Genomic DNA, 21700 nt, shown 5'->3' with positions numbered 1-21700 from the left:
TATAATCGAGAATCTTAACCTTTCTTTTTAAAGAAAAGCAGAGGAAGTAGAGGTCATATTTCAGGTGTTTCTAATTCGCACTTTCCCATTCTGCGGCTTCTAGAGCCAAGTTTTTTGTGCAACATTCATATCCGTTGGGCTTTACACTTGAAGCTGGTAGAAAATTAGCATGCCCATTCAATATCATAACTGCCATCAGTCAAAATCATGATCATAATTATCACTAAAATCACAAATATGGTTATCATAATAATAATCATCATTCTAGGAAATTGAGTAAAATACTAAAATCATACAATTATAAATTTAGTAATCATCAATCATCATCATCATCATCATCATAATGATAGTAGCAGTAATAGTGGCCAGAAAGGTGTAAAAATAGTCCCAAATAGCACACAATGATGATTTTAGTAATCACCAATCATCATCATAATCAAAATCACTCTAAGAATTGATAGGGATAATTATAGTAGCTGTGATAGTGGTTAGGACGGTGTAGAAATAGTAGTTAAGATCATGAGTATAATAACCATCATGATATCATATGTTTTCAGACCTATTCATCCGTTCTTTCACCAGACATTTCTTTATGTTCTAGACTAAATTCAATTCTGAATTATTCTATCGTAGCAAAATCTGGTATTTAAGATAATCCTTTCTTTGGAACAGTTAGCCTTTATTCTATCTTAGGCAGTAAGGCTTCCGACTGAAATAAAACATTATCATAAGATTTAAATAAAAAAGCAAATTATAAACCTAATTCCAGTAAATTGAAGTAAATCAGTTATCCCAACTCGATGTGTATTGATTGAGAAAGGAAATGACACGTTTATTATGCAATTATATTATGAATTGCCGGTTGTATGAAGTAGAATAAGGCTTGGGGAAAGTGCAGGCATTGATGTATGGTTCATTGTCGGTGGCCTACTTAAAACTGTATTGCTTCGTCGCTTTTCTTCCTATTTGAGTCTATATTTGTTCGGAAACGTATCCTACTCCAACAAAAGCCCTTGTTTATATAGCCTCGTCTAGAAATATCAAATGGCAATGCATATCCGGATTGCTAAAATGTATAAGCTAGCTTTTGCGAAAGATTCCTACAGAGCTATTGTTTAAGTTTTCTGAAATCGTATTTTACGAGTCAAAGCTTCTTTTGTGAGTAACGACTTTGCGATTTACTTCAGTAGCCAGCTATAAGGACACGGGTTTTTCTTGTAAAAACTATATTAAAATATACCCCTGATTTCCTTGTGTTGAAATTTGTGTCCTGGAAAAAACTGTTTCCCGGACTGGCTTTGTTTCGCTGTCTTTTGACGTAAAAAACTAACGCGAACCAGGAAATAGTCATAACAATCGCCTTATGCCTGTTTACAAAAGACTTTCATAATCGGTTTGCTGTATACGGGCTGCTCATTGCTGTATGTCATCCCAAATGCGTTTAGGCGCATAAAGTTGATTCTGTTAATTGGATATCAAGATGAAGCAGTTCGACTCATTTTTGGCGGCAATTCGGTTGTATACTGACAGGCCTAGGAGTAGCAGCGACAGCAACACAAGGCCACGGTTACGGAGAACAACATCGCTTAGGCTCAGCTTTCGATCTCGGAGTCTGTATCTCGGTAAACTGTTTCTTGTTTTCTCACCAATAGATTAAAGATTCACTGTAAAGTGCTTCCTATAGCTAAATTTTTCACTCGTGGTTTGGTTGTTAGACAAAATGGCCTGTGTCATACTCTAAAAAGAAAACTTTCATTCCATCCATCAACGACTTTTATATTTTAAATAGCCTTTTCACACCATATAAAATTGAATTCTTTTTTATTCATGTCATCGTTGATTTTGATACATCATATCAATGTTCTTGTACTGAGCTGTAATTCGTATATTCTGACCACAAAAATTAAGAACTTAAGCGAAAGGTGGTAAGGTTTTCCCTTTCGAACTAGCTTTTTAATGAGTACTCAATCGTACAGTAGCCTTTTCTCTTATTTGAAATTACTGCTCCTACAAGCAGAAATTATAGCGATTTATTCAAGCATTTCCAATTATTCAAAGGAATGTACGGTCCAAAGTCAGAGCATTACAATTTTTATCCGGCCTACTGTGTTTTCTTTATTCTCAATATGGGTCAAAAGTAAACAAAGGTTGTTTAAATCACCGATAAAAAGAAACTTTCATTTATAAAGGAAGCTAGTGAGTCTATGCTGTATTCGAATTATGTTGCTGATCAACACAATCTTTGTTTCCTAGATAATGATAGAAAAAGTGAAACACCCAAGTCCGCCAAAAGGTGAGTGACCTTAGAAGATTAAGAAATATATATTTGCCTGGTCGGATCAGCCTAACGCCAAACATGCGTTCAAAAACGTCTCAACGTGGAGGAGCCCATCTTTTTGAAGATGCAGTACAACTTCTATGAAGTGCACTTTTTCCAGTCGTTATGAAGAAATCTAAGCAAATCGTTAAAAGGCAGAACTCGTTCAACAATTCTAAGTGGCTTTCGTACGCGGCTTTTACGTATATCCGATTTTTATACAAAAAAACCGGTATAAGAAACTCTAGGCTCATATTTTTAAAACTCAAGAAACTTTGGTACAAAATATAGTTTGGGTAAATAAAATTATGAGAGTTTGATGTTGTGGTCTCTGAATTTCATTTTCAAACAGCGATTTTGTGTTTTTTTTTTCATTTCTAGAATTATAATAAGCGAGGTCCCTTCTTATTATGCAAACTTAAAAGGGAAAGTTTTCCTTTTTAAAAAAAATGTTTCAAATTCTTGCAATAAATGTTTTAGTTTTCTTTACCTGCCGACAGAGGATTGATTAATTAGTCAATTAGGTTTATTCATTGATACATTCTACAACAGACCACATACGTTATCATTTACACATTAAAGAACATCCTACTCGAGGCTGATTTTTCAATTTCATTTGCTTTCTGAAATAGGAGTAGTAGGAGGTGCGAAATCCGTCTAGCCAAGGGTTTTTAGTAACGGGCTGTTCTGGTACAAAGGTCATACCAATCAATAACTTCTGTCATCGTATTTTATTTTCTCAGATATTGATACTTGTTTGACTGCAACCTTGACCAAATATAAAAGTTCCTTGCTCCCAAACAACCACGATCTAGCTGTTTAAAAGTATTTGACATGCATAAGTACAGGGAATCCAAAAATAACTTAGGCCAAATTGACCAGCCCAATTAAAAAAATTGCTCACGTGAAACTACTGTGTGCTGCTTTAGGATTTCACCGATTTGCAGAAAAGCGGAAACTGTTCACATGTTTTTCTCTGTACGCAATTTGATTGGCCAACCGCTGGTTTCCGAGTGGCTGTAAGCCACTTTTACCTGTGTCAAATGGCTTTGAGTTATGAAATTCATCGCCTTGACTCTCTGGCTGAAACAAAGAATATGACTTTTGAACCAGCTAGTAGAGACAATAAAATGTTGGGGTATACGTTTGACCTTGATCCAACATCGCCCAGTTCGGGAAACAGGAGGCATTAGGGTGCGGCACCAACCCCCCCCCCCCCCCCGCCTCCAATATTTTGTGTCATTCAGCCAATCTTGTTTCGATTTATTTTTTAGTAGCCAGTAGTAATAAAATATTTCTAAGATTTTACTTTCTTTGTGCACTTATCTTTCCTATCTCAGGGTTTAAATTAGAATTTCAAAATGGGCACCCATCATTTTCTATATTTTTTCTACCGAGATTTTTAGGAAGTTTCTTGTTTTAGGTTTTCTACATCTGATGTTACAGAGACAGGTACACAGTCAATTTTTTGTCATTTTTACACTTGTTTCACAATTGATAATTTATCTCAATGGGTAAGTGTTGTTATACCTGTAGTTAGCTATGAGTTGCACGTTAGTTGTCCCTTTTAATACTTTTTTTAAACCAAACCAGCCTTTGGCTCCGCAAATGTGAAGATAGCGGAAAAGCGGAAACATAACGTACTAAAGCACCTCGTCAGCTTACCTTTGGACATTGTCCAATTAGTGAGGTCGTGGAGCGTTTAATTCAAGGTCAATTCGGTTTAATTCGAATTTTCTACCATCAAGTGCATAATTTTTTCCTCTATATCATACTCAAAATTGCCCAAAATCGACCGGGGAAAAAAATTTCTTGAAATTTATCTGATATACGAGGCCATGTTCAATTATCAAATACTTGTAGCACAAATGATGGCATCAGAAAGCAAGAAATCTGTTTTTCCTTTTAAAATTATAGATTTACGTAAAGAAAAATTCTCCTATTTTAGGCCTGAAAAATAAATAAGAGGGCTAATAAAGGAAGAAGTCAGTTTTTTTCTGATTTCCCTAAAAACATGGGCAGGATTTTTATAAACGGCAGGCAGTTTTTGAATGCCACAATACAAAATTCGTTAATGCGCCATAAGCGAGGGACATTTACCAATATTTTAGGGAACATAAAGTCTTTCAATGCCTTAGCAATTTACTCGGAAGGGGCTAGTTTTGGTATTAGGGACATGCCAGCCAAAAATGCAATGTCTGTTTGTGATTTCGATGTCAACACAGGTCATTATTTCCTGAGAATTGTTTCAAATGAACGGCTCAATTCCTGGAAACTGGTACTCTCTGGATAAAATATGGCAGAATCGCTAAGCAACTTGGTGGATTAAAACTTTGTGATATGCAAGCTAGTTTTCAAAAATAGAATGGCAGTACACGTTATGAAAAAGGTGTCTCAAACATCATAAAGCACAGTAAAGACACGTAAGACTTGATTTAAACAATTGTCAAACAGAGATAGTTGGTAACGTTTTAGTTCATCAAAACTGCCGTCGAGAGTTTCTTAACCCAAGAAGGGTATCTCGAAAAAGTTAAGATGTTAGCGCAACACTTTGTTCTAGAAGACTGCAATCAAGTTTTTTTGAGTTTAGGCGGGAAAAAATATTGCTTCATTTGTGGTAATGTTGCTACAAATGACTAGATGACAATGATGCATCATTCCAGGTAAAGGCCCCAAAATGTTTTCTCCCGTAAAGGCCTGAAATTAGACATTAAAGTGTTTGAAATTAATTCTGCTTTTTGTATGTTTCAAGCGTCTTTTTGACGGTCTTGAACTCAGGCTAGCATAATGGGTCCGTCAAAATCACAAGGAATGCCGAATGGCTAGCTGAATGACTTGGCTTTGCTGAGTATTGAATGTTATGTTGCTAAAAAGATTGACTTTAGTAATTTTTTCGACGTTTCTGCCTTAACAAAGCTTGTAAATTGGTATCCCAATTTTAGCTTTCCCAATTTTAGGGCTTTTGATGAGGGCATTTGTATACTGTGCCATTTGCATCTGCCTCTATCATGTTGTTTGTTTCCTGCTCAATTTAAAGCAAAGTGATGCTCGTAAGAAAAAGAAATGTTGTTAACTCTCCTAAAATGAGCAGTTCTAGCCATATGATTTTATTTTGCGCAGGAAGTAAAGACTCTGCCTATTGATTGCAAGTTCCATTACGTACCATGTTAAATAGAGCTTTGATTTCTTTCTTTACTTTGAAGCTGTTTCCTTCTCTTTTGAAAAACTTTTCCAAAATTTGGCTGTCTTTGGACATTCCTCGCCTCCACTGACATCTGCTATCGTGTTTGCACAGCATTCTGATAGGAAGTGTCCTCTACAATTCTTCATGTTTTTTCAACAATAGCTGTGTTGATAACTTGTAAAATGTCCGTTTTAGCAACTTCTGAAAAGAACATCCAGAAACGTTTCGCAGCAAGGTGTGTATTGTTTTTGAAGATGTGTTATTTTGTTATCAGTGGACAGTGAATCTTGTTCAGAACGTAAACTATTAAACATTCTTATTGTGGTCAGTAAAAGCAACCCTATCAATCCTAATTTTTGCAAGCTGTCTATTTTGAAATTTTCTTAAGTTTATAGTAAGCTGAAATGATTTATGCTAAAAAGTTTGCTTTTTTCTGGCTCATTCGAGGTCAGATTTCCTTTTGGAAATTTTATTTGTTTGCCTTTTTGTGACCCCAGTGCTGTAATCCTCTCATAGCCTAGGCAATACTGCAGTCATACCGTCGGGTGAAAGGCCAACGCAAGCAAATTTAGGAGGTCAACTGAAACAAAGCTTAGCTTTCACCCTTGTTCTGAAGAAATTATTAAGACTACAAGTATTATCTTAGGGGTGTTATTAAGAGTATTATCTTAAGGAAGAATACGCATTTGCTAGACTCTGGTTGTAAAGCCCATATAGTCTGTTTTCTTTATTAAATTCATCTGACGTTGTTGTTTTCTATTACGAAAATTTTGATTGAAAACCGTATGAAAATGTCCATTTGAAAGTCCATTTGTATAAATTAATTGCTTGAATTTAATCATAGAATGAAAATTTTAAAAAAAATCAGCAAATCATTGAACTAATACTATTTTTCTTCATCCCGAATATATATTTTTTAACTTGTTTTTAACAATCAATGTTTCGTATGTTTTTTGTAATTAAAGAGAACAATGGAAAGACTTTCTCGGGAATTTTTCCATCGAAAGCAGACTTTTCTTTGAATAAAAAGGAACCTGCCATTTTTCTGGCAAATTGTAAAAATTCATGATATTGAAACTTCGTTTTAAGTTGTCGGTTGCAACTCTAGCCAAGCACCTTTTACAATTTTCGTCTTATTCATTCCGTCACTCCTTCCACTCGTTTCGTGTAAAGTTTCCTTTCGATTTTCCAGGCTCATTCATTATTTCATCTTGCTCAATCTGTGTTTTCACGAGCATTCATTTTTCAATTGAAAACCATGAAATGTATTAACCATCTTTGGTTGTCCTCATTTTGTGTAAATTAAAATCAGTTCTTATTATTCCGTCCGTTCTTCTCCAATATACCCTGTCACAAAAAAACCCCTGTCGGATTTTCTTGCTACCTATTTAATGTAACAAGCATAATGCGATCGTAATGGTTGTGTTCTGCATTGCATGGCTCTTAAATTTGCCGTATAGAAGTTTTGAGCCTAAATTTTCTTGTAGATCTTCGTCTACTCTACCTCCACAAAAGAACCCCAGTACTGATCTTCTCGATCAATTTGGCTTGAGGTCAGCAAGCGTCAGTGGAAACGAGGACAAACCTAAGTCTTTTCCGAAGTTCAAGGGGTAAGTTTCCTTTCTGGAAAATAATTTCAGTTTCGCTTACATGTGTTAGACCTACAACTTACTTTGTAGTAGTAAACAAAGGCGATGTAGATTATGGTAATGATGCTGAGGCGTAATCTAGGGGTAGCCACCATCACCATGGTCGACATTGAATCAGCAACTAGGACTGGTTTGTATTTTGTATGTGTTGCTATCTTGCGTCCTTCGAAGGCAAGTTTTATAAATCTGTGATAATATGCTTAGCGTGCCGTGTCCTGGTGTTCTGGTCTTTCCTCTTGATTTGACTTGATTTGTCTTTCCTTGATAGTTGACGACTATCCTCATTCTAAAGGCTGATTTCCACTAGGCGAATTCTTTTGCGCTAGTCGAATGTGAGCATACGTGGTGTCATTTTCTCAAATTTCGCAGCGAAAATATTCGATTCGCAGAAAGTAGATCACGGTCCTACTCTATCGCTACGACTATCAATTCGATTCGCGCGAAAGAATTCGCCTAGTGGAAATCAGGCTTCAGTGAAAGTTTGGTCATGCCAGTGACCCGAACCACAAACCCTTGAATCTGTAGACAGCGACCCTAAACACAGAGCCATTCTCGTACATCTGGTTTGTGGAACCGCTTCGGTGTTTCCAAACCTGCGTCAAGCTTTTTGGATACAACAGGTGCCAGTGCTTGGCTATTGACAAGGCGATCTTTACTTGATTGGTACAGGACTATCAAATAAGCTTAAATCTCTTGAACCTCTATATGTTCCACTTTAAAAATAAACTCTTTGCGAGCTCCGTATGAAACAGGCCTTTTTGTATTTGATATTGATAGTTGGTTGAAAAACATTATTGCTTAATTATAAACCTTCGCTCTACTTTGCATCGTTCAAGCTTTCTTCGTGACATAATATTTTGCTGTTTAATTATTTAAATCATTAGTGTCTCAAGGTAAGCAAGTTGCTTTAGACTTACTGAATAGGCTTATCAAAGCATGGGGCTAAGTTAATGATCTTGTAAGTGTGTCTTCATAATTACTAAGTTTCTTCGTGTTTTATAAACCGTTTACATTATGAGCAGATGATGTTGAGTTGGAAAAACATGCAGCAAAATATAAGCGCACAATAGGCTTTTTAAAATATATTTTTATGAAGAAAAGTGTGAATGAGGTCTCTTTTGTGCTAGAAGCCTCCATCTTTTTTTACACGCTTACATTTATCAGGCTTTGTACCACTTTCGTTTTATTCAGGAATATGTTTAAGAACATATTTCAGAAGACCAAAAACGATTGTCTCTCGCCATCTTCTAGTACTGTCCAGACATTTTGTTTTCGGCAATGTTGGGGATGGGCCGGCAGTAGCACTTTCATTTTGGTTAATGTATATAGACTCGTTTTTTTGTATAGACTCATTTCTAAGCCATTTGAACTCTCTTGCGAATGATTAGTACCGTGGGCAAAACAAATAAGGTCTTAGTTTTTAGGTCACCTGTAAAGGAGTAGTATAATGTTAGTCTGTGTGAGAAGTTAGCCATTTTGTATTCGAAGGTGCGAGCAAAATTGCTTGTTGCTTTGGCCTTTCCTTTCCCACTTCCCAGAGCAAAATTTCTGTTTTTGAAAAGGATTTTCTGGGTATTATTTAATTGCGAAGAGGGGGAGGGAGGCTTTCATCTATCCTCAATAATTTTGTGTTCCTCAACATTCATATTTACAGTATGTATTTGTACAAGTAATTATTGAATGTTGTCGGTAACGCTATTTTGCAACGTTGCACTAATGAAGGTTTGATTTGTGAGAATGCGAACAAATATTAGTGTAGTTTTTGTTAAAATCACTGAAAAGCTATAATTATTGAAACAATCTAGCTCTGCATACTTTTTCTATTCTTAGGATTTAAACTCAGAAGCGAAATTCTTTGTTTTCACCCCATCAGTAGCAGAGGTTTTTCAACGGTTTGGGTTTCTTGCATGTTTCATTATTTAGCAATTTAGCAGTGATCTATCATTTTGCTGTTTTTTGAAATCCCACTTAAGCGCGAAATTAGCTAGAAATCAAAGTTTCTTTGCTCACCATCTTGGTTTGTGACGCATATTCCCACAGTTGTTCGAAGGATTATTTAAAAATTCATGTCAGAAAAAATTGGTCCGCTTCCCATTTGCAAAACTGACTTTGAATGAGAAACGAGCACTTATTGTATTTTTCTCTTTGCCATTTATATTTGTTATAGTACTATTGTTGTACTTTTGGTATATTTTTTTAAGAATTGTAGATTTTTAATTGTAACCATATTTCATACAGTTTCTAACAAACATGGTACTTCGTCATGCCCTGCTAGCTTCCCGCTAACACTGAAACGCCGATTTAGAGTATAGGAAACGAAGCTACTCACAAATACGGCATGAAATGAAGCATTTTCCTATCAAAACTGATCCAGATCCAGTTTTCATTGGTAGTGTAGAGGAATTAAAAACAAAAATTGTTTAAAGATTGAAATATGTTGCCTCTAGCTTCTCGATTAATGACCCGGTCCAGCACAAGGAACGTTTCTCAATTTTGATTTAAAGACAGACTTTTGAACATATGTCAAATTTTCTGGTCATGTCTAGCATATGATATCTATCCAATCAACATTTTACCATGTATTCTGCAGCTTCAAAACTAAACACAGAACTCTTCGAAGATTGATGTAGCCAATCCTTTGATTTATACTGTTCGTTGAATATGTGTGAATATTTCGACAGAGGATCATCAATTTGCATAATCAAATTTGTCTTATTAAGATTTTTTAAAACCGTCGAATGCTACGATGCGTGGTCGTAAATTTTGAATATTTCACCGAGATTTCAATTATGTTAGGCATATTGAACCTCAGTGAGCGAAAAAGGATTAGGTGGATATTATCGTTTGCAATCAATGTGCTCCAAAGCAGACAAAATAATTTTTTCAATTTGTATACGTCAAGAAATTTCAGCTGATTTAGATAACCATACAGACATCTCAGAAACACAGCGATCAGATCATGTTTAGTTGATTTGAAATATCTTTTCGGAGCACTGGAAAATGATTGCAATCTTGCCCAGCCAAGTAGCAGGTGTTTCTCCGTTCAAACCATCACTCTCCTTAAGCGCAAAGGCCTCCTGCAGATTTTGTTCACTACTTACACGTCCTTACAGTTTTGATTGACTGTTTAAAGGTTTGTTTGTAATGGACCTGTTGGCTAAAGAAGAATGCACTTCTACTATAAAGTTTATTCATCGTGGTTCTGCCAATTGTTCAATCTTCTAAGACCATCAAGATAATTCTTTATGACACGGCCTAGCTCGTTTGAACGCTGCTGCTCTGGTCGTTATGAACTTTTTGCAGCCTAGTCCAAATGTCGTGCATATGCAGTGTTCAAATAGCCGATGAGGTCATAGATTTTGAGTTTCAAGTTGTGGGCGGAAAGATGTTTTTTGTGGGGTTCTGGAGGTATGTTTTTGAACTTCGTCGAGACATCGTGCCCAACACATTTGATTATGTATAAAGGAATGTGTAGTTTATAATATATCAAATATTTCATGTGCATGTGTAAAGTAGATTGAAAACATTTACTCTATATACCAGTATAGTTAATTAAGTATGTAAACATCAGAGTATATGGTGGTGAAAAAATATTTCTCACGTCCGTCGTTGTTGCTGGCATAAAATTTTATCTGATTTTCATTAACAACCTGCTCTCGATCATGAATCATAAATTTCTTCAGAATATTATAATCCTACTATCAGCAGGTATCTGTTCAATACAGCGCTTAATGCCACATTGCCTGTGTTTCTTCTGCACAATCAAGGCTGAAAGCACAACTGCATAGATGAAAATATTTCTTGCTGCTTCCCGTCAACTGTGCTACGAGTTGTGCAATATTTTTGTTTCATAAGTAGTGCAAATAATTTTTATCGGAAAAACATCGCTTGAAACAGTAGAATCTCTCGTTTTTGCAATTAGCAGGTTTACAGAGTCAGAATTGTGTTAACTAGGGCGTTTGTAAATGCATCAGTTAAGCTACGAATTTTATAACTGTGCCTTGGTGCGCGGTCATGTTTTAATGCATTAAAATATGCACTGCTGCTTGACCTATCACCACCTGATCCCACCATGATTCAACCAAGAAAACTAGCCAGTAAGAAGGCCCCTTTATGATCTGAAACTTGACTTTCGATTAACCGGTTGAGCTTGTTTCCTCTTTAGCCCAGATGTAAAGCCGCCAAGAAATGAAAGGAGGACACTGAAATTATCAAAATCGTCACGTAGAGGATATGGATTTTATTTGCAGGTATTTCACTGCCTGCTGAGCTTTTTTTATTCCATTTATAAATAAAAATGTTTTTTATGTTGAGATTTATTGATTCATCTTGCCTCGGCGGATTTGTGTTTATTTATTTTTTGCCTTCAGACGACTTTGCATGCACTTCCATGCATTTCCAACTTTCCCCTTTATTTGTCCTCTTTTCATTTGACACCTATTGCATTGTTATAGCGAATGTTCTAAACAATTTTCATAGGGCCATGGTTGCAAATTACTTGGACAAATTACTCAAGACTTCTGCGATATGTTTTGTCCTTAGGCCCTCCTTTAATGCTAGGATTTGTAGACTGTGTTGATCAACCGGGCTTAGTATTTCTTAACCTTTAGAAAAAATCTTTTGAAGCATAAAAATCTTTAGAAACGAATTTTTATCGATAGTAACCATTCATTTATATAAGTCTTAGTTAAAAGTGAAAGATCAAAATAATTTTTTCTTGACTGATCTATTTCCCTTGGTCTTTGAAATTTAGAAGCAGCATACAGCTGCTACCTAAATATGAACAAACAGTTTGTTTAGTTTCTTGAAGGCCACATACAGGAAAAATAAACAATTCTTTGATACCGCAAATTATTTAAACAGCATAGAAAAGCTGAATCATGAAACGTTGAAAACAAAAATTTTCTGATGCTCCTCGTAGTCTTAACATCGGTTAATTACGAAATCGACTAATTCCTTAGTGTATTTTCACTTTTCATGTTTTTTTGAAAAAGTTGATCCTTTTTACATGCAAAACATGTCGTATTATTAATTTATATGCTCAGGCTATCTTCTCTATTACCCTTGGTTCTTTGCCAGTGGATATATTTGTGTTTGAATTCCAAAACCTCACAATAATTTTTTATGTTGAGGTTTATTGATCCATCTTGCCTCGGCGGATTTGTGTTTATTTATTTTTTGCCTTCAGACGTATGTCTTTCCCGACAAAACTGGCGAAAAAGATGTCAAAACGTTTGTTCGGTATGTCGAAGAGGAAGGTCCAGCTTATCTGGCTGGCTTGCGAGAAGGTACGCTATTTGAATATACTTAAACAATTCAATCCTTCAGTTTCCAGTCATTTATCTCATTGAGTTGGTTTATCAGTAGCTGGTTCAGTCAGTATTTTACCTAGTGAAGTTCAACGACTTATAAGCGTTTTCCGATTGGTCCCTTTTGTAGGTGACGTCATTGTAGAGATCGATGGTCAAAATGCTGAAAAGAAGACTCATGCTCAGTTAGTGAATTCTATCAAAAGATCGGAACACGAGCTACTGTGAGTCTGACTTTAATTGGCTAAGCAAGATAATTGTTTTTCAAGGCACAATTTTGTTGTTGTGTTCAAACTTCGTTTGCTCATTAGAAACAAAAACTTGCTTTTAATAAAGCACTTTCTTCTTATTTCATCGCTGTCCAGTTTTCTTGGAGAAAAGACTTTTCAATGGGATCCACTGACTTTTGCATTGCACAATGCATTTGGAATTTGGTGCTTTATTCAGAATTTCGTGATCCAGATCTTATTCTCGCAAGAATGAATGTCTATCATTGACTCAATGATGTTTGCTTTAAAACAACATCATTCCCAAAGGTTTTTGCAGTCAAATGTTGAATTTTAAATGAAACGATTGCAATGCTTTCGTTTCATTGTATTAAGATGTCAATTGGCCAGTTTAGATATATATACTGCCATACTTAATCCTACAGTCTTGCTGTCAGTGCTTTCATTTATGCTTATCAGGCTTGTGTTGGCCAAAGAACGAATCCTGTAGAAATGTTGTTATTATTTTATTTAATTTTCAAAGCATTGTTTAGCCGTTTGTTGTTACTGTACAACAAGTCACACAACAGCTTTGTAAGTTAGGTCCTATCGTATTGCAGGTTGGTGGTAAAATTTATCGATGCAGCAAAAAGAGCAGACTTGTGTATAAACCTTAAAAAAAAGAGAGCAAAACTACGAGCGCGAGTCAGAGAATTTGAAGATCTTGTTGCGAAGGAAAGCGATTTGTTGAGAGCAAGTAAGTACAAACTTCTATTAATAGAATTTAAGGAATTCCAAAGTTCATTTTTTGAAAATAACATCAACGGATACTTTCATTAAGGGCCATTTTCAAACTGAACTACTCTATGCTCCCTTTCTGCAAAGCTCTAGGAAAACTGGGTAGCTACGATTATCATTTGCAAATAATATTTTGTTTAGGATAGTGATGTCAATTTAGGATTTGTGTAAGTACTTTCAATTTAAGTCCAACTTTGGAGATTTCCCGTCGCATTTAAAGATAAGCCGCTTGACTTACGGTCCCATATAAGATTTCAGCAAGCTTCTTAGCCTAGAACTGTGACAGGACAAAGTGGATTAGAAAATTCATTCACTGCTTACATCAGGGTTGCTTTTTGGAATTATTCAATCCCAGATTTCACGAAACTGGGAATATTAAAAAGCTGTTGGGATCAGAAATTGTTATCTGGGATTCAAAGTAAAAATTGGGATTTTTTGGGATTACCAGACAAGAATGGAAAATTTGTTATAATTGTTCCATGGATTGGTCATGTAACCCCTTTAGCACTACTAAAGAAAGTGTAATGAGCCACAAAATGAAGAACGATTGACTTGAATGTGAAATTTTGTGTAATTTATAGTTTGTTTTTATGATTTGTTGAAATTTCGTATTGATTCTATTTGTTATTCTATAAATATAAGCAATTTATTTTCCCTTTTTGTTTTTGTTATTGGCTCCCATTCAAATGCTTTTGAGAGGAGAGTGTACATTTTATTTGATTTCATTTGAGTTTTCACATAGACTGTCACCCTGACTGAAAATTTGAAAGTTATCTACAGTTGTTCTGGCTCATCATACTTCATACACAATGCCGAAGTTTAAGCCTTCATACTTATATCCTGTGATGCAACTCAATTCTTATGACAACTAACTCGACTATTTATGTCAAATTAAGCAACCGTAACATTGAATAATGCGTAATTCATTGCACAGCAAATATTGAAGGGAAGGCTGCAGAGGAATATCTATCCTTTTCTATAACCTCTGCGAAGAAATCTACTTTTGAAAAATTTCGGATTGATTTTGGATTGAGTTTCAGAAACTTAGGGATTGAGGACTTGCCAGCACTGGGCAACCCTGCTTACAATAAAGGAAGTCGTATATAGGCCTAGGCCTTACCGTGGTTGTCTTTATAGCCAATGTTGACAGCCATAAAAAGTGAAGTTGCAGTTGGTTTAAAAAGTGGAGTGAAAATTGCATCTTTTATTACGAAATAAATTCAGTGTTTTTCGAAGGACAACCCTAACGTCATGATTTGCGTGTCTTATCACTGTTTTTCATCACCAGTTTGGGGCATAAATGAACTTATGATAATTTTCCTTTCCTTGGAAACGTTAACTGTATGTAATCAACAGGGGCGTCTATCATGGAGGGGCTGCAGGGGCGGCTGCTCCTCCTGCCCTTTTCCAGGAGGGCATAGGGGGCACGCAGTGCCTTAAAATATTAACTCCTAAAAAAGATAAAAGAATCTCTTAGATAATTGAAGACGAGTTTAGCCACTCTTATTATGTTAATTTCCATTAGAAATTTTAAAACCCTCCTTTTTGCTGTCGGTCTTTGATCTTTGGAAAATTCTTCTTCAGAAGACGATAATAAACTTCAAAAACCAACGGCGTCTTACAAGATACTGACTATTTTGCCCATCATCAGAATGAGGGTTCAAGATACTGATATTTATTTTTTGCCTTGATATAAAAAACACGCTGAAGTAAACAAATATTTGATTTACATTTATCCTTGTGATTATTATTTTCCTGTTTACACTCTCAAAGCTGACAATCATTTATAATTGCCATGATTTTCGTAAAACCAAAGATTCTTAATAATGACAAGGCAATTTAATACCCACTTGCATCGATAAAATTCTCAACATTATGCCTAAGTTTAGAGCCTTTCATTACAGAAATCCCAGCTACATTGTTGGAACAGATCCATGCCAATATTTTATTTTGCATCACCGACTCCCCCCCCCCCCCCCCCCTCCCAAACTTCGCAAATAATCTATTATGGTAGTTGAAAAAATTCTACTATTTGCCCTCAGTGCAAGCACTGCCCCTCCTGCCTTAATCTTGTGCAGGCGCCCCTGGTAACCAAAGCTACAAAAAAAATTTGACCTACCTCCAACCCTGCAATCTACGGTCTCAACCTTCCTCGTTTTAAGACAACGAGAAATAACTGAAAAACAGCTGATTGGTAACACAAAACTTTGAAATTTTGAGCCATCCCAGGTAAACTACAAATCGGTGTTTATGGTCGAAAGAAAAATGCGACCAGTTCAACCTTTAGAATATTTGCTCCGTTTGGTGTCCCTGAAACACTACGGTATTTAGGGTGAAATATATGCCCTCTGTCTCAGTCTGGACTTACTTTATGACAAGAGCTTACCATTCGAAAGAAGTGATTGCTGATACAGATTCTCGCGCTCTTGATATACCTTTTCGTCGCTGACAACAAAAGCAACATCGTTCTTCTCTTTACACGAAGTCAGTGCATGTTTTGGGCAAAATCAGCTGTATCCTACCAATTTTTGTGTTATATTCAAGAAAGACCAACCAGAAAGACCAATGCGATACCAACTCCCCTCCTCCCCTCCCACCGATAAAATGTGTGGTTTATGGAACCCTCTCTTTCTCAATGTCATTTGTATGTTTAAGGGAGCTGTCAGTTTTTTTGGAAAATCCTATAACAAACTATTACAATATGTACCTATTCGCAATTCCTCAATTTCCCGGTTTGTGAAGCCGTTCAATTGAAGACATCATCCGTTATAAAGATGTATCACCGAACGTAATCGGGACATTGATGTTTGGAGACAAAAAATAATCCTTTAATATTTTAATCAAATGGTAATACTTTCTAAGAAGCTATTCCTGAATAAAAGGTGCCCATACTTATCGTCAATGAAATGTAGTAATAAAACAAGACAATATGTCTCTTTTCTAAACAAAGTTCCTTTAGACAGTAGCGCAGCTGAGTGTGCACGATATAGTAACTATGAAATACTTTTGCTTTGTGTTTCCGCCTCCAGATCTCATTGCTTTGCCCTGTGGGTTTTCTTATCCAGCTAAGTCCCATTACCGACCAAAATCGTTTGTGTTCCAAATGAATTTAATCACTCAGCCTTGATTCTTTTTTCAAATATTAGCTGTTTAATTGTTCAAGATTGTGTCGCCTCAGGCCCACTGTCTGTCTCTCTAAATGTCTTAGTTTAAGACCTATTAGGGGTTTCCTTTTTCATCCTTTGCCTAATATCCAATTATCATGGTTTTCGACACTTTTATCGTCCATAACTCTATCAATCTCGTTAGATTTTGCGCCAAGTAATTTTCCAACAATCTTGATTGGTCCCTGTTAAAAACAATGATGAATGTCATTTTAAGCTCGTTAGCAATAAACCCAGTTGAGTTGGCTTTGATATTTGTTAAGAGTATGTCTCCTGGTGTAATTTCGACATCGTCTGCACTTGCTTCACAACAAGCTTAGATGACGTTTTCAGCGCAAAAATGGCTTTCACTGCTCCGGAGTCAGAAAAAGTGGGTTGAACGGGGGAGGATGGGCATTATAGTGCCCGTTTTGTGTGAGAAAACAAGCATTCTAACGGGCGTGTTTTACATGTTTTGGTTTATTTAAAAAGATAACTTCCTTTTTTTATTCATCACTCGACATGTTCATCACCTAATTTCCAATATCGAGCAGCGCCATCAATGTATTGTTTATTTTAGTCACTATTGGTCTTAAACGACACAGGAATCTATTAGTTAATTTATCACTATCTTAATTTACTCAAAGAATGATTTTCTTTACAGCTAATAAAGATGCCTCTGCGATGGAGCGCTCGGACTCGGTCACAAGTTCCGGCATCGGCTTGTCCGACGATTCGTCCGAAAATTTGGCTGCAATAAACAACCAGGTAATAATACAAACTAGTAGATTTGAAGAACAGTCGTCAAAGGTTGTCGATTACGTCAAAGAAGTTCGGTATAACGACGATGGCACTCCCAACAGCGGCAATGCTCGCACTCACATAACGACAGCTTCCGATCTTCTAAGCGCATATTCCACTACGGGAAACCTACCCGAAAAATCAAAGAAGTCGAACCCGGTTCACCGAAGTCGCAGTTTTTCTGGAAGCGAGAAAAAGATTGACCGCAATAGTATGCAGCCTAGAGGGCGGTTGAATTCAAAGGATGATGGTTTCATCACCGCATCGCCCTCGTTAACGAAGTCGCGTCCGCCTGCAAAAATTATTTCCAATCGAAATTCTGCTTCAGAGTATGGACATCGTGAGGTCGCTGCTACAAAATCATTGCAACCCAAAGAATCTTTGTTTTACGATCCATCGAAAGATCGCTCGAGCTTGCCGGTCAAAACACGCTCTCACGGCGCGCAAAGCGAAAGAGCAAGAGCTTTGACATCTAATGAAGGGGCCCTATCCGATATGAGCAAAACAGGGCTTTTGTCACATTCTTCTAGAGACAGAGTTCTGTCGCGCAACTCAAGAGCTAAGTCTTACAAAATCGCAGTTACGACAGGACAAGGCGCTGGTTGTACTATTGTCGAAAAGGTCATCACTTACGAACAATCCAAAGAGCTGAAGGCTCCCGAAACGGATTTATGATGACATCGTGACAATCTCCTGTCAACCCCGAATTTTTCGGCAATTGCAATTTCTTCTTGATACTTTTGGGGGCTAGCACCCGATAAGAAATTTTTTCGTAGCAAAAATATAATTTCTACCTTTGATATAATGAAAATTTGCGATCAAATACTCGAGAATGTGTATCTAAGCATTTTTTCAGTGTTGTAGACAAATTATGTATTTACTGAGTTTATCTATAATGATATTAGTGTATTTCAATCCCTCAACGATCGAGGTACGATAGACGGGTACATCCGGAGTATTTGAGGGTAAATCCAAAATTGTACACAATGAAAATTATTTTCAATGATTATTATCTATCCATTGCAATTTTTATTTGTAAATGTTCGTAAGTGCCAAGGTTTAGGATTTTTTAGACAAATTTAATGAAAGCGATTTTCGCTGGCCTTAATGTATGGAGCATTATTTTTCTTAACTTTAGTTAAAGATAAGAATATGTGATAAAAATGTGGATTTTCTTATGTGAATTTTCTGTGCAAATGAACGTGAGTTGCCTACCTTTTCATTTTATGCAGCTTTCCTTGATAACAGCAAAAAAATAATGAAGGCTTTATACTAAATCCAAAAATACAACGTTTGCGATTCGATTGTAATCGATAAAAGGGATGGAGAACAGGTTTCTGAGCTCATATATACGCTCGAATTTTTATTCATAGAATTGATAACTGTTTCCTTGCTTAAGTTGGACATAATGTTAGGAATCTTCGACTTGTTTCGTGATTAGTCAATCTGGAAGATAGTTCCGTAGAATTCTTCCATGAAGTAGAATACCTTCTTTTCTAACGTATTGTACAAAAAAGTTCATGATAGTTCATATTACTTTGCACTTTAGTTATATAGACACGGATTCAATCTTTCCCAGTGTCAGAGCTGTCAATTTTAGCATCCACCACACCTTCCTGAATTATTTGGAAAACGTATGGCTTACATTCCATATGGTTTTTTAATCAACGTCCATATGAGTTCAAGCTGTCTTTCTTTCTAGTAATCCCCTCGATTATTGGTATTACGCTAATAAATATCATTATGCATCATTAAGCTTAGGTTTTTCGAACAAAGTTTCCTCATCATGTCAGAATCTGAAATATAGGCATATTTCATCACCAACTTGGCCTTTGGCAACCTCATTGAACACTGGGGGCCTGCCGCATACTTGTAGCAAGAAAGAGGGCTGTGAAAAGTAAAATCTGCTGACGAAAATCTGTCCAAATTTTGTATGCTTATGTATGTTAAAGGCGTTTGAAAGTCAGCTCAAAGCATCCAGTTTGCGGCCGAAATTTCACTGTTTTCGGAGACGTATAAGCCATCCAAGTCGAAAGCACAGGGAAAAAATTTTTCTGAGATTATTTTGATCCTAGATTACGATTTAAGCCCTGGTCAAACGATCAAACATTCATCCAACATTTCGCCCAAGATGGTATTGGGTGAAATGTTGGATCGTTTGACCACCTTGTTGGGTCACCCAACATCGTAAAATTCGATGTTTGGCGGAATTTGACTGAGGTCAAAAATGTTGGCTGCCGACGTCCAACAATTCTATTGTTTTAGGTGTTAGGTGAAATGTTGGATCGTTTGACCACCTCAGCCAACATTGTTGGTTCTGCGCACGCGCAGTTGGTTAAAGACCGCCAAAATTCAATCATCGCATTGTTGTTGACTTCTCGGGTTGATTTTGTTCGTCTCGAATCTCGCTTCGACTCTCGCTTTTGCTTACAATTGATAACATTTAAAATTATGGACACGATGATGAAAGATAACGAATATTTGTGCGCAAGTAAAGGCAACGAGTCCAGCATCAAGCGTAAATGGAGAGCCTGAAGCACATAGGAGCTACAGGAAAGTGCAGGGGAACGATTTTAGGCCAGAGGCTTTGATTGGGGACGCGATTCTCGCCCTGGAAGACCGCGATAACAGTGAGAATAGTGAGATTGGTACAGTATAGCTATGGCGGCGATTGCCTTTCATTTTCTCGGATCAAAATGCGGCACATCGTGAGTGTCTGGTCTGCCTACTGTTGCTAAGCAACATCAATGCTACCTCCTGCCCAGTCCCTTTTCGATCTGCGCGAGAAAATGTTGGGCGATAATAATATAATAAATATAATGATAATAATCAATATATTTACAGTAGGCAGGTATGATATAGCTATCTATGTACAATTTATGTACAAGCTATTTTAAGCCTACTTTACAAAAGTTTAGAATAAAAAGCAATTAAGAATGAATAAATAATAATTACATGTATATATATAACAATTAGTTAATTAATGAAAGAAATGAAATTAAAAATTAAAAAAACCTTTTTAAATTTTACAATGCGTTCATAGTTAAAAAATGTTTTGAAATTTTCACACCAAGACGACTATTTTTTTTATTCTCTAGTCAAGGAATCCAACTTGAGCTACTGAGGGTGAAATGTTGGGTGAAATGTTGGGTCGTTTGACGTTTGACGCATGTAGGGCTTTAAGGATTTATCAAGCGTTTTTGGGCATTTTCGAGAAAAAGGTGTTCAATGAATCATAAGTGTACATATTTGATGAAATCGATTTATGGTCCCTTTAGAGAACTTTTTCCAAAATGGAGAGAGGCTAGACCGGAATACGTTAAATGGGGGAAGACTGAAAGAGGACGTGGTTATCTCATTCTCTTTTGTTTGTCTTGTTTTCTTCTCTTTTTTTGTCGACCGAAGTGATACGCTTAAAACTCTTTACCCCCCAAAAATACCCCCACGAAGATACTACGAAAAGTACCTTGCCATAATGCGTTGGGTTGATATTAATGATATTTTAAATTCTTTAATAGTGCGTAAATGCGAATGGATAAGAGTGGCTGGAGAACGGAGAGAATCCCTCAACGTCGTGTTTGAGTTTAGGCCAAAACTTCTCCAGCATTTATCATAAATATAATTCATACGAGCATTTAATTTGATTCAAGAACATGTCTGAGAACTGCAACATGTGGCCATCATGTTTCTAGGTAGCCCGTTTCCTTATGAGTTAAACTACCCTAAACACTTCCAAGATCATGTTTAAAATAATTAATTTTCTCGCGAAAAGGGTGATTTTGCTTAATTTCTTTAAGCTATCTTGTGCAGAATAATCAATATTAATGTGAAACATGTTCATATTTCGCAATTTTAGAAGCTTAGCGCCCCTACTTACGATAAGCTTTTAAACTCATAAAGAAACTTGAAATATTGACTTTTTTCTAAGTTGATGATTAACATACTGCATGTTTTATTATGAACTTTGTCACATCTTCACTTTCCAGCGTAATTTATTGATAGGGTTGCCATAGTTGTAGCATCAAAAATTAAAAAAAGTTCGGTTTTGTAGGCTTAGATGAATGTTCAAGGCTATTCGCGTAAGGTTTTGGAAAGGAATCGAATGAAAGGAATCGTTTTAAGACGCCTGAAAAACTTTTTTATACATCGTATGAGTTAAAGCTCTAATCTGCATTTGTGTGCAAATTGCTGCATCAGTCGGCAACCGCGGGCTGTGTTCCTGAATCAAAATTTAATTTGGTTTACTTTCTCGTCTCCTAACACAAGAACTAACGGATTATACATCAATTGAAC

General features: G+C 36.3%; 1 protein-coding gene across 1 annotated transcript in view; it reads left to right on the top strand.

Moving 5' to 3' along the window:
* LOC135681222 (uncharacterized) overlaps positions 1 to 20316 on the top strand; it is a 46060-nt gene extending 25744 nt beyond the window's left edge. Inside the window, exons 17-25 of the mRNA XM_065195560.2 lie at positions 2254 to 2293; positions 3741 to 3769; positions 5697 to 5736; positions 6989 to 7111; positions 11316 to 11400; positions 12339 to 12438; positions 12590 to 12683; positions 13286 to 13422; positions 17271 to 20316. Coding sequence (XP_065051632.2) covers positions 2254 to 2293; positions 3741 to 3769; positions 5697 to 5736; positions 6989 to 7111; positions 11316 to 11400; positions 12339 to 12438; positions 12590 to 12683; positions 13286 to 13422; positions 17271 to 18082 — 1460 coding nt within the window. The 3' untranslated portion in view covers positions 18083 to 20316. The remainder of the gene's footprint in view (positions 1 to 2253; positions 2294 to 3740; positions 3770 to 5696; positions 5737 to 6988; positions 7112 to 11315; positions 11401 to 12338; positions 12439 to 12589; positions 12684 to 13285; positions 13423 to 17270) is intronic.
* Positions 20317 to 21700: the final 1384 nt, after the last annotated feature.

Source organism: Rhopilema esculentum, chromosome 12 (assembly GCF_057945365.1).
Source record: "Rhopilema esculentum isolate cy_ngs chromosome 12, ASM5794536v1, whole genome shotgun sequence".
Classification (NCBI taxonomy): Eukaryota; Metazoa; Cnidaria; class Scyphozoa; order Rhizostomeae; family Rhizostomatidae; genus Rhopilema; species Rhopilema esculentum.
The sequence above is the reverse complement of the archived record's forward strand: the minus strand, read 5'-3'. Positions and strand labels throughout refer to the sequence as shown.